We start from the raw sequence: 14,219 nt of genomic DNA on the forward strand, positions 1-14,219 counted from the left end.
AATCATCCATGATGGATTTGCTGTGGAGGAAATGGCATGAATGCCATGGCTGTGGCTGCCCAGACAAAGCACATCCTTCTGTGCCTGTGCCCCAGCAGAGAGCTGCTGCCTGCAGGGCTGGCTCGCTTGGCCTGGGACAGCCCCTGACATCCAGGGTTTGGGCCACTGAAGAGTTGCTTGGACTTCTGTCACCTCATATTTTCTGAAAAATGCCCTTACCCAGGATTTCTCTCCTGGGAAGCTGAGAAGCCTCAGAGAAAAGGAAAACAATATTATCTCATTTGCTTCTCCTCTGTTTTGCTGCTCTGGGATGTGGTTGGAGATTGTTTATCCAACATGTGAATTGTTTTTACTTAATGACCAATCACTGTCAGGCTGTGTCAAGGCTCTGGAGAGAGTAATGAGTTTTTCTTTACTATCTTTTACCCTTCTGTCTGTAACCTTTCTCTATTCTTTAGTATAGCATAGTATAGCATTCTTTAATATAATATAGTAGCATAAAATAAGAAATTAGCCTTCCAAGAAAATGGAGTCAGATTCATCATTCCTCCCTTCATCCAGGGGACCCTGAATATACCACAGACTTCAATACACTCTTCTTCAATACACTTAAGTGTGGTGCCCCACCCTTAAGAGTAAGGAAGCACCAAGATTCATAAATGCTCGTGGGCAAAAGGAATGACAAAAGTGAGAGGGTCTGCAAACAACCAGAAAGCTTTATTAGTGAATTGCAGACTTGGCAGGGAAATTGGTCTGTTGGTCCCTGACCTACTGGATAAGCACATGGTGTGGGTTTGGGATAAAGGGCTGGGGTGAAAAGGAAGACAGGAAGGAAGAGATTAATTAAAGAGAGAAAAGGAGACAGAAAGAGATCAGCAGTCCTGGTTTCAGCATTGACTTTTCTCTGCTATTAATTACTAATAATTATTAGGTATGTCAGTTTTTTTCATAAGCAGCATATACTGATAATTTTGGCTCATTCTGTCATATTATCTGGTTTTACCCCATTGACTGATGCACTTCTCTCTTTAAAAGCTCTTTAAACACATCCCTTAACTGTATTCCTAACTCCACATACTAGATTATTGTCAATGAAGTCAGCAATTGCCTGCCTTTAATTCTTCTCTAAATATGGAAGACCTAACCCATTTCCTACTCTTTTCATATAGATATTTCAAGTTTGTAAGGGTCAAGCTTTTTAAAAAAATAATGACTTAACATGTAGCAGTGACAAAGTTGATTTTTCCAAATAAATTACTTCTAAATTAATATTGCTAAAATTTACTAAAAAAATGTAACTCTATTTCCCTTTTTTTTCTTCATCTTGTCTTCAGATTTTTGAGTTTATAAGCACTTTTGTGGTGGTTTAGATTTCCAAATAAGATATATTTTTATGGACAAGAAATAGTTTAGATATGGCAGGGAAGACATGGAATTTTTAATGACAAATACTGTATTTCTACTAGTAAAGTTAATAATTTGTTTCTCCTTGCTCTTACATGAAGATCAAACCACTTAATACTAGGATTTACAACCAATTCTCTGGAATTTTTATCAGTATTAACTGGGAGCTCTATTTACTATGCTGATAAAGATAAGTGGTACAAATAGAGTTAAGGTTAAAGAAAATATTTGAATAGAGTAAAAAATACATGTCTGAATGGGCAAAGCACTGGAATGAGATCCTGGGTTGGCACAGAACATTGTAGCTTCATGGAAGTTAATAGACCTATCCCAATTCACATCTGGAGTTCAGAAACAAAATAATGAAGAAAAAGGGAGAACCAGGGATGGGACTTTGGGAACACAGTGAGAAAGTCTGTAGGTTGCATGAAAAATGCACAGCAGAGATTAAAGTAGCGCTTCAGCCACTGGAATACTTTTTTCCTCTGTTTCTGTATGTCTGGTAGTTGGTTCACAGATGTTTTCTTGTGCACGCAGGGTCACGGACTGGCTCAGAAGGCGGCGGAGTTGGTCTCCAGGTCTGTTCAGAAGTGCACACATGGAGCAGCCGCTGGATGTCCCTCTTGCTCCGCTTTCCTGCACAAGGAGCGCCTTCCAGAGGGACGAACCTGCAGCTGGGAGAGACAAACAGGGCAGTGTGGATGTCCCTCTTGCTCAGCTCTCCTGCACAAGGGATGGTGAGGTGTCAGCAACAGTGACAGATGAGAAATGCGGTTTTCTTCCATTACAAGAGCACTTTTTCCCCACCCCCTTCTTCTCAGCTGTGCTCTGTGCCACTCTACTAAACCTGCTGCCAATAACTGAAGACTATTTGAAAAAACAAGTTAGAATTTATAATGCCTTTCTCAACAGTTACCATATGTAAGCAAGTTCTCTGTTAGGCTGGATAGAAGAAATTCTCCAGGTAAATGTTCTTTTTTCATGCCAGGGGGTTCTGGCCCAGATCAGTTTAGCTGGGAGCACCTTCATATATAAACAAGAACTGGATTTCCCCTTTCTGGAAGAGTCTGCACTCTCTGCTTTCTCTGTTCTGAAACAATTGAGAGATACCTTCAGAACTTCCAATGAAATCCTGCTCTGAAAAAGTGGGCATTAGGAGGGAATTTTGGTTACCTGTGTGAGTCAAGGGTGCAGGATCAGGCTCTTTGTGTTGCTCAGCTGCTGTGTTGGAAAGGCAATGGAAATTATCAGCCCTTGTTTGTTTGAGGCATCAAAAATACACGAATGCAGCAAAACTCTTGAGAAGCTCTGTGGAGGCAGAGAACCTCAGGCTGAGAACCAAAGGGTTCTGCTCTGCTGCCCAGCACAGAGCTCTCAGGGATGGGAACACAGGGAGGTGCCTCAGACAGTGCTTTCAGAAGGACCATGAAGGTGAGTGCAGGGAATTTGTGTTTCAGTGATCTAGCAAGGCTCATATGGGAATTTGGGGATAGGCTGGAATGTAATAGAGAGCTCAAAGTTTCAAGGTAATGTGATAACTAGATCATTTTTTGCATTCCTCAAAGCTCCACACAATTTTCAGAAAGTTTCACCTGTATATTGTGAAGTGTATGTTTCCTTATATTCATATTATATGTTCAATTCTTTAAGTTAAAAACCAACTTAGATTACAAATTCTGAATGCTAAAAGTCTGATATATTTCAGGATTTTGATGGATTTTTTTTCCCCTGTGTATTTTTTCTCAGTATATATGAAAGGAGTTACATAACTTGTGACTTTAGTGGTTGGCCAATATTTGATCTCCTCTAGTTTATTTATGTCAGAAATGTTTATACAAAGTGATCTATCTTTGTGTACATTCTTTGTAATCAAAGTAGGATTAAGCTGAGGTCCTGTTTTCCTGAATGTAGCAGGAAAAAAGACAATAGGAAACAGCTCTTTTGGCAGTAGCCCAAGCCTCTCTCTTCAATCGGGGCTGCACTCAGAAAATCCTTGCTCTATTTCTCTTTTTGTGGTAATTCAGGATCATTCTACAAAGTGTTTCACTGGTTTGGGGTGTTTTCTTACCTACTTTTGTAACATTCCTGACTGGGCCACACAGTTTTGCTAAAGTTACATACACACACTTTTGTGTTTGCATCCACATGGCTCAGATGGTTTTTTTATTTGTTTGTCTAGTGGTTGGTGCTTGGGAGGCAAATACCTATTTGTCTGCATCTTCAGCTATATTTCAAACACATTTTCTTCTCTAGGACTACAAACTGGTTTCATTCCACTCCCATTTCTGCTGGATTTCTCTGAGGCCATTCAGGAAAACAGGCAGGAAAAGACATTTTGGTCTCTCTTATCTCAGACAGTGAAATTTAAGGAATATCAGAAGTGTTGTTTAGCAGTCTAAACTAAGCATTAAACTGGGGAGGTGCTTATTACCATGTTCTTAAAGTCTGGGGCAGACAAATCTGCATTTTGCTATACTGAATATTTAAAAGCCCTTAGTCCTTCTGGATTTTAGCTTTTCCAGGGTTGTATTGAGAAAGATGTTTGCCTAATCCTGACTATGCATAAAAACAATAATCAGAAGTAGTTATTCTGTGCAAGAGCCAAAATGCATGGTTGTTATCTTAGACTGGCAGTGAAACCCCTGGAGAGCTATTTAATTATGTAAATTAGCATGAAATTAGAAAATTATATTTACTTTGAATTTTGGGGGGGGGGATGTTTGGTTTTTTCCCCTGCAAAACCAAGAATATGCACCATCAAAATATATGGCTTATTTCTATAGCTTTTAGCTAGATTTAGCAATTGCTTCAGGTTCATAAGTAGTTATCTCATCTGTATCTTGCAATACTTGTCAAAACTCCCAGTAGTGTGGATGTCTTAATATTCTTCAAAAGGAGAAATGAAGGAAAGGGATAATAATGTACACAGATGTACAGTGAAGTACAGAGCTCTGAAGTGCCAAAGTGTTTTTTTTAAACCAGAAGCAAGTGTCCATTTAAGTCTAGAATTATGGAAGAAAAGTGGATGTGTATTTGTGTTCATAATCAGAGAGGTACTTTTGTGGTGCTTTAAATAAGGTAAAATATGTAGATTTTTGAGCAGCATAGAAAACATGAAAGCTGATAATATATAGGAGGTTGCTGTGGTCTGGGGAAAAGAGGGGGAACTGGATTCCAAAATAGTGAAATTCAGCATAGCTCAGTTGGAGCTCTGTGTTTCTGTTGATGTACACTAGTTGAAAATTGGTTTATGATTTCAAGTAGCATAGAAACAAAGCAAGCAAACAAAAAAGTCCTGCTATGAAAGCATCCATCTAGGAAAACATTTGGGGGAAAAAATGCAGTGAAAACAGCACTCTTTCTAAATTAAATTTACTATTGCATTTAATAAAGTTTCCTGGTAGGGAGTTCCTGAAAAATGTGGACTGAAATGTGAAGCAAACTGTCAATGCTCTTTTAGCTGCCTTGATGGTATATTTACAAGAATACATTTCTTAATTTTTTTTCATTACTTCTAAAGAAAAAAGAAATGCTTCATAACCATCTGGAGGAGCATTTGCTATGATTGTTTCCAAAGGGGCAGCTTAAGAGTTTCATAAATATCAAAGTTAATAGGCTCCTAGAAACAAGGAAAATTGCCTGTAGGTGATTTCTCCTTACACAGAAACAGCTCCTCTCTGAACTGCCGTCTTCTCTAAACTTTCTCTCCAGGCCTGTTGCCTATTACTGTGCTGTCCTGTTCCTACTTCCTTTAGCTGCTTTGAATCAACAGTGGGTAGAGCAATACTTATATGAAATGTACTTGAGGGTGAAACACAATCTCACAAATTACAGAAAATAAACAATGTTAAGTGTAGCTTGTGGCCATAGGCAGATCAGAAGCAGTCTAATGAGAACACACTGGCTTTTTGGAAATGAAACAGCTATGCCACATTGTCATAAAGCCATAGTTAGGGCTGGGTTTGAAGAAGAGAAAGTGGCTTCCAGAAAGAAGTCTGAGAAATATTTTTTTTTCATGTATTGATTTGCTATTTGGTATGTGGTAGAAGATGCTTCTTTCTTTTGCACCTCCTGATGTTAAGACATTTAATTGATAACTTTTACTAAAAATATAAAATCATTGTTTTCTGCATGAACAGGATGATATGTATATGCCTCATAATGGTTATACTTGGAATAAGAGCTCTTTCCTCTCCTCAAAGGTGCAGGAAAACCTCATCATCATTACACAGCTCACAGAATCATGCTTGGGAAAGGATGTGCACTATGACAAGATGTGCTAGAAATTGGCTCTTCCTGTTTTTTCAGGCTTTGAGTCCTGATGGGCTTTCTGCTGGCAGAGCCTTAAAGTAGCCTGAAGGCAGCAGAGCTGGTTTTACAGAGGCAGCAGGAGGCTGAAACAAGACTGAGCAGTGCTGGTTATTGCATGGGAAGAGGCTGGTGACAGCTACTGGGGCTGTCCCTGTGAGGGCTGAGCTGGTTCCAGCCAGGAAGGGCTGGTGAATTGTGATTTAGTTCACAATATTGGGATGCCCATTAGATACAAATGAAGAGCCTTGCTCTATTCTTCTTTACTGTTCCATGTTCTGGTAATTTCATTTTATGTGTGGACAGCTGTTCATCATGTTAGATATTTGGATTTCACATTCCTCATGTTTCCTAAATTCTTTGTTGGTGGGGAAGAAACATTCATAAAGTTGTGGTAAGTTTCAGAAGTCTGGTATCAGAAGTTTTATGTAGGACCTTTTATAGAAACCTTTCTTTTTGAAAGGTAACTCAGGAAGAACATTGTTGCTGTTAGCACCCCTGGGGGACTGGCTCCCTCTAGAAAATAAATGTATGCTTCCCTAGCAAAGATGATGTTGTACTCTTGATTGAAGAGTGAACTTTTAATTCCTTCAACTGCTGTTTTTTAGCAAATCCATCCCTGATTCTCTCTTGCAGGGTGTAGAGTAAAATAAGGAAAAACATTTTTCCTCCTTCAAGGCAGCAAGTAAGCGTCTCCCTCCCTCCTTCTGTCTATCCAACTGCAGCTGAACAAAAAACATCACAGGAACTTAAGGGGAGAAATATAATCCAATATCTATTTCTCCTAATCACTATGTACAATATAAAATAATACTTCATTCCCAACAGCTCACTCTATAGCATGTGTTTCTTCTTTCCCCACTTCACTGGTCTGAAATAATTCCTGCTGGTTCTAGCAGGCACCAGCCACACAGTGAGGCTGGCTCTGGACTTCTCTTGCTCTGCTGTGGCTGTCAACATCAAAATTTCCATTACCTCTCTCTCCCTTGATTGTGGGGGTCCTTCTCTCCTCTTACTCTCTTTTTATCACTGGTTTCTCCCTCCTCCTCATGTCACTCTTTTGTTTTCTTGATTCTCCAAGAGCTTTGCAGTTTGCCCCACACTGGCAGGATGGAGTCCTACTGTTTATTTTGTTCTGCCTGACTGGGAAACTTAGCAACCCTTGGACTTCTCCAAACTGTGTAATTGAATTGTCTAGAGTGTTAATCATCATTGGATTATTCTGACATTCTTGATGCAAAAATATGTACATTAGAATAATAACATAATTACAGAATTTGCTTTTAGCATGAATATATTTCTTCTTAGTGACACTGAAATGATTTACTACTCCCAATATTTATATATTGTTTTGACAGATATGCAGTGGGCTGTGAGTAATTTTAAGGTGGTACAGTTTATTCCATGCTGCTTAAAAGCAAGGATTTCTCCCCTCCCCTTTTACCCCATCACATTTTATTATTAATGGACACATCTGAATTGTCAGCTTTCCCAAAACCTTGGTGTATTGGCTGGAATAATCAGAATAATTGCTTAACCATGTCATCACTAACTAGGAGTACTGAACATGCTCTTGCTTTATCTTTTCCCTAAGTAGTTCTTCTGGTTTGTTTTTTTATTTATCCTGTTAGTTTAAATATAAGAAATGCAAGCCAAAATAGCCAGTAATGTGGAAATGGAGGCTGCCAGCAGCTGTGTGGGCTGAGTAAACTTTTGGCTTTGTCTGGAGGCAGGATGCTAAGGCAGTTCAGCTGGCAGGTTAATGGTGATTGTCATGAATATTAAATGACAGAACCAAAACAAAACTCCCAGAGAAACACTTGTGCACAAATCTTACATAGCAACACAAGCAGCTCAGACAGCTGGCTCTCTGTAAGCTCTCTTGAAAGAAAACAGTGCTGGGGCATATTAGGATGATTTTTATCAACCAGAAAGCCAATCTGTGATGCACTGGTTGAAAGTTAGAGACCTTAATGATTTACAGCTTGAGGCAAAAATCTGTTTTCTGATAGATAAAAAACAGGTAAATTATATCTATGCTGTTCTCCCTTGGATTAAGTGCTTTTTAATATTTTTTGGGGTTTGTGCTGTCTGAAAATGTGTAAACAAATGTGTACCAGCCTTACTGTTCAAGTTCATACCAGCTCTCTGGTGTGCAAGTATAGTCCCACTTTTGCCTTTTTTTTTTTTTTTTTTTTTTTTTTTTTGTTGTTGTTGTTGATTTGGTGTTTTGGTTTGGGTTTTTTCTCTTAAAAAAAAAAAGCCCCAAACAAACAAAAAACCACATTGCAGGGCACAGAATAATGAACTACATTTGAGTTTCTTTCTGTTTTGTGATTTGTCCCAGACAGGGTAAGAACTTGCTATTCAGAGAGTTCCTCCTTTGGCTCCTGTGGTGTAAAGCTACCTGTACCTCCTGCTACATGGAAAAAAATTGCAAAAGAATTAAAATTCAAGAAGCCTGGATTTATTTGAAGTAACACCAACTGAGATCTGGGATGATTCCATTAAAAGCACTGCAGTCATGCTGTTTCTAAAAGGATGTCTAAAGGTGAGACATTCTCCAGGGCCTAGACAGTAATCTTTGTTAAATTTTTAAGTGGGGATCAGATCCTTGCACATACCTCCCTTGACTTTCATGGTTATTTAAATTTATACCAACTTAATATGTGGTTCAGTGATTTCCATACTCCAAAAGGAATGAGCTGAAATAACAGAGTTGGTTTCCTCAGATAACTGCATGTTGGCATGATCCATTTTGTGGTGTTATTCTGAGTATAAAAAGATAAAGTAAATCTAAACTATTTTTAGGTGCAATGAGTCAGTCTAAATGAGTTGATGGAAAAAGATAAAAATGAAAGGACAGTCCAGTTAGAGGAAGTTATGGAGAGTAATGCTTTTATATAAACATTCTACAGAATTCATCTGGCTTTCCAAGCTCTGACTATAAATCAAGAAGTGCTTTCCAGTAGCTCATGGAGACCTCTCAGATCTAGCTGTCTACTTTTAGTTCAATTTCATTGAAAACTGAATTCTTTTATATATATATATTTAAAGTAGATTTTTAAAAGTATTTTTGTAAATAATTAATGTAGGTATCCCAGTGATTATTATTTGACTACCAGCAGTCTGCACAATGAAAAATACAAGTGGCCAGCAGATTCCCAGCTGTGAAAAAAACACATTCAGTGAGATGATTTTCCAGCTAGTACCAGGAAAAACCCTGATTTATTTCTGTTGTTCTTAAATCAAACAGCCTAGTGGAGAGGTTTTTTTAAGGGTAACATAAACCAGATACATTTCAAAGACTTAGACTAGCTTATATTTGTTTTCACAGTACCATGAGGAATTTACACACACTGCCTCCAACAGGCCTTGCAATAAAATGAGCTGCAGTATTGTAAAAGAATGGTTTGTAACTATTTTTCTTTGTATTAAAGCTTCCCATAAATACATATTACTTGGATCAGCATGGGGTAAACCTCACTCACTTCAGCTGAAAGATGAAGCACCACAAAGTGATACCTCTTTAGAGTGAGGAAAGTAAAGTTAGAGTTCCATAAAGTAGCATTCTTGATGCTATTCTTGGGTTCCTACCAGCCCAAATGTCCAGCCAACATTACCTTCCTCAAGAGGCTGGAAGTCACAGCAGGGATAAAAGTCACAAGGAGTTCAAGGAAAACAGCAGCTTATTTAACAACTAGGAAGCCGTTAAGGATGGCAAAGCTGTAGTGAAGGTGAGAGCTGCACCCTCATTTCTGTGCCCCAGTTCACCTCTTCACTGGCTAAACTCCAGCCTTCTTTCTTAAACTGCAATGGGCATCATTTAAAGACAAAATGGGAAAAATTGATAAGTTATGGACTGAACAGCAGCAGTGTGATTTTCCATGAATCCAGGCACCTGCAAGGTATCAAAGCCAAAGGCATCATATTTTTGGAAAATGAGACTGAGGTTGTCAAGCAAGGAGCCAGCAGTATGAGCTGTTTAATTCAGGCTGATTTCCCCAGAACTGTATCCAAGAGAATGTCACACTTTTCTGTTCTCAAGTTTAACCTTATCTCTGAGAGCATCAGCAAGTTTCACCTCTTCTGAAAGAGCACTCTCCTGTGATTTATTTATAATCTCCTGCTGCTTCTTGTAAGTAGAGTTTCACTCCCCTTCCTTTGCTCTGCCTCACATCATTATATTGCACTGGAAGGCTGCTGCTTCACATACAAACCTTTCAGCAGCCTGTTTCCTTCCAGCTGCAAAACATGCTAAGCTCAAAGGAGACCACTCAGAAGAATGGGAAGGAATTTAGGGACAATAATAATATTTAATGTGTAGAATCACAGAGTCTCAGCACTTACCAAACATCCCTGCTGAGCTCATGTTCCTAAAATCCTTTCAAGTTCACTAAAATGGATAGGTTGGTCTTTACACACATTAATACTGAGAGTTTTTCAGCTATCCCTACAAGCTCATTTCTGCCTATCATTTTTGTTGTGTCAGGGTGTTATTTGTGACCTGGTCAGTTTAAGAAATACATGGAATACAACATGTTTCAAAAGACTGCAAGACTGCTGCTGCCTTTGTCTAAATTGCTACATCTGTCTGTTGTGTATCTCAGGTGCACCTGCACCTTTGACTTTGTGTAACATGGAAATACTTTAGAAATGACTTGAAAGTCCTACTGCCCTATTCTTAAAAAGTCTTGCATCTATTTTAAAGTACAGAGCACGGTGAAACAATAAATAAAGAAAAATCCTTGAAATGCCTGATACACTTGCAAGACATGTTACCTAGGAATGTGATCTCAAGTTAAAGATGTAATCCCTTTGATTACCACTTTTGCTTTAAGTACATTTAGATGTGCTGCACAGTTCAGAATGAACACTTTGCTTTTTTGTGGAACAATATTTATTCTTGTTAGTAAAGTTTTTAGGAGTTTTGCTCAAACATAGAAATGAATAAAGGGATAAATGTAATTAATAATTTTGAGTTTACCTGGACTTTTATCTGCAGTGTAAAATAAAGGCTATGGAGCCAGAGCCCCCACAAGGCAAATAACCTTCCTAGGATACTCTTGATCTGCCATGGCTATTTTGAACCAGCTATCAGTTTAATCTATAAAGTTACCCTCCAGGCAGTGAATTGCTTGGTAACTAGTTCTGTGTGTCCAACACAAATGATTTTAGAATCCCTGCAAAGTAGCACAGAACAAGGCATTAGGAAGTTTTCAGTCACCATCTAATTCTGTCTGCCCAAGCTGCCTGAAACAAGTGCTACCTTTAAGGATTTTTTTTCCATTCACAGCTTTTGTTGTCTACAAAAGAAGGGTGAAAGCTCTAAGTTTCAGCTCTACCTTCAGACATTCCTACTAGCTTAGGCCTGGCTTGATTCATCTCATGTGTTTGACACTTTGTATGCCACTATCTGAGTTGTTGTAATCTTTAAAGCCCCAGGAGAAGTGGATTAAAATTTTCACAATGCAAGGGTTTAGATTCAATTCTTTTTCAAGGCTTTATCTGCTGCCTTTGCACAGTATGGGAATATTTCCGCAAAATCTGGAAGGTAAAATATAGACCCTGGGACAGTGATTTCTTTTCCTTTTTCAGACAAGTTTCTTTAAGTAGAGGGAAAATTAGGTCAAATTTTGATTTCTCTTGGGTGGCTTATCTCCAAGATGGCCTGCACCCAGTTTCTTCTAAACTTTTCACTTCTCAGGAGATAATATCTCATGTCAGAATGATAAAAACTCATGTCAAGAAGTACTGCAGAACATGGTAAGCTGAACATTCATCAACAGTACAAACTTTCTGATGGCAAGAGCTACAAATAACTTACAGGAAACATAGAAGAAAATGTTTATTCAAGAGTACTTCCTGTGGCTCTGCAGTTCATCCAGGTGCACAAGCTCTATTTTTCACAGAACATTCATCTCTGTTTCTCTTAGTTTGGATTTCTCATCAACAGATTACCCAAGCCAAGATTTAAGTGTAAGTTTTGTAAACAAGTAAATCAGGACTCACACTTTCTACTGAACAGAAAGAAAAAAGCTAAACCAAAAGGTGTTATGTAAAGCCCAACAGATGGATAAAGGTGCAAGTTTACATTGTTATCATTGGCCATATTTGACAGAAGCAAAAATTGGAAGCACTGCTGTCAGACCTGTTCTGCCACATCTACCTTGCCAGTATCAATTGTCCCAGTAGCACACTAAGATAAATTCTCATTTCCCACTTATTCTGTTTTCTGGGTTAGGGTTATTTTAGACATGCCAAGGTCAAAATCATGCCTATTAGAGTACTTCTAGCAGTGATGCCCACCTATCATACACCCAGGTGTCTTTGACACTCTGACTGACTACAGAGGGGGGAAAAATCACCTCTTGATATAGCACTGAGTTTTCTACCAAAGCAGACAGACACACTGTACGTTAAATTGTCTGAACTGGCACTCACAGACAGAGCTCTGAGTGAAGTGCTACAAATCTAAAAGTTTAGTGGGTTTTTGGTTTTTTTTTTTGTTTCAAAGCATTCACAGACAAGCACTAGTTTGTTTGAAAACTGCCATTCTATATACCATGTAAATAGTCTCAGGTTATAGATTCACGTGTACTTTTATGAATATTACTTATGGGGCACAGATTTGTCATATAAATTGCATGGTTTGTATTTTTTTTTCCTGTATAGAGAGGAAAACATTAGGCAAAGGAATAAATGGATGATGGATAACAAAGTGTGTGATTGTCATCACTTATGTCAGTTTTGGGATTTCAAGATATCCAGTGTTCATCTGAAAATAGGCAAATACTAATCAGAGCTGCTTAGCACATCTTCCTGATGTGCAGCTGAATCCTTCTGAATGGCAGTTTTTTCACTCACTGTAGTAGGCAGATGGGTTTTTCACTTTTTTTCCTTTCGGTTCAACCAGATTAGCTGAAAAATTATCATTAGGCTTCCTAAGGGGATCTTTCCACATCCCTTCCATTTTCTCTTGAGCAAATGCAAATTACATTGAGCCCATTTCAGATAAATATATTCATCTATAAGGGACAGAATACGTATGTGAAAGTCATCTAAACCATTTTGTCTTGTTCTACAAGTTCTTGGGAGTCTCACAAAGGAAAACGACAGCAATTTAATACCTTCCCAAACTATCATTAGTTGAATGTATTGCCTCATAGTGGTTTTAGAGCAACAGTAAAAGGAGGTGATTTACAAACTGTTTTGATGCTTCCTCCATTCCAGAGCACAACCCTTAAACAGATAGGCATCCTCTTTTAATTTTTACTGAAACATGGAAGTCTGGCAGGTCTGACAAGTGCAGTCTGAACTGTGATCCTACATTTATTCCTACACTGATGTTGTGATGAACTCACAGTCAGTGGTACCAGCAGACCATAAAGTTAGTAGCCTAAGCTGCAGTTTTCAAAGGATCACAAGGCCTTTTCTGTAGAGGAAAACTAATACAAAACCTGATTTAAGTTAAGACTCATATTTTGGCAAAAGGCTACAAAAAAAGTGGTGTCCATATACATATTATGGATAGAAAAGAAAAAACTTTATGTCTTATACTAAATTGCTGGAAAAATCTTGGCTGCTCAACCTGCAGGATTCAGAGCCCCTGCATTCCAGAAGGTGGTCTTGGTTAGATTAGGATGCAATAACTAATAACACATTCTTAGGAGGAATTCTCTCCACTGCACTCTCTCCAACTGCAAAAAAATAAGGAGAATACTTGGATTTGCATTTCATAAACACTTTACTGAGTTTTTTATGCTTATTCTTGCAGTCCTAATGCTTCAGTTGTTAATAAGAGAAGTCCCTAAAGTAGGGACGATAGAATTTATCCTGTCACAAATCTGTTAGGGTCAAAGTGAGAGACTATTGAAAAGAGTGCCAGCTGGGAAACACCATGCATCATCTAGGTAAGTGAGCCCATCTGGTAATTCTTAACATTCTGAAGAGTAAACTATTATTAAATACTAAAGGAAGGCAATTCTTGGTGCAGCAATTCATAAAACCTTAGGCTTAAGTTAGCAAGATGGATGTTGGAAGCACACAGCAAAAATAATGACATTTGCAATGCTATCTGGAAGCAGCAAGCAAATTGAAAAGAAATTCTAGACTCTCCAAAGGAGGTGTGGAGTAGGAGGGCTACAACAGGGCTTTGCACAGCTTGCTTGTTTTGAGTGCAATTTATAGATCATGAAGGCACCTGCTTTACTGGAATAATACAGAGGTCAGGGAAATGCAGCTGCCTGAACAAACCAGCCATAGCTGACAGTTGACTTTTAAGCAAAATCCATTTCAGGCCATTGGCAAGTAAAACAACCTTAGACATAAAGTAGTGTTGTTGAATTAACACTAAAAGAAATACTGTGCTACTCTGAATGCATTTTGAAAAAGCAGTCAGTGAAAACGTGTCAAGGATGTGTCCACTTAAAGCCTTATTGTTGTAACACACAATAATAATAATAATAAATAGTAACACAAAATAATTATTATCTGAAGCAATAGTA

General features: G+C 38.3%; 1 protein-coding gene across 1 annotated transcript in view; it reads left to right on the forward strand.

The window, feature by feature from the left end:
• The window catches only part of LOC139592852 (uncharacterized), a 51,401-nt gene extending 39,980 nt beyond the window's left edge, over positions 1–11,421 (forward strand). The window contains exons 2-3 of the mRNA XM_071437332.1: positions 1,942–2,835; positions 8,060–11,421. Of these exons, the coding sequence (XP_071293433.1) occupies positions 1,942–2,329 (388 nt within the window). The 3' untranslated portion in view covers positions 2,330–2,835; positions 8,060–11,421. The remainder of the gene's footprint in view (positions 1–1,941; positions 2,836–8,059) is intronic.
• The last annotated feature ends 2,798 nt before the right edge of the window (positions 11,422–14,219 follow it).

This window comes from Agelaius tricolor, unplaced genomic scaffold, assembly GCF_023055355.1.
Source record: "Agelaius tricolor isolate 1412-34295 unplaced genomic scaffold, bAgeTri1.0.p SCAF_1, whole genome shotgun sequence".
NCBI classification, from domain to species: domain Eukaryota; kingdom Metazoa; phylum Chordata; class Aves; order Passeriformes; family Icteridae; genus Agelaius; species Agelaius tricolor.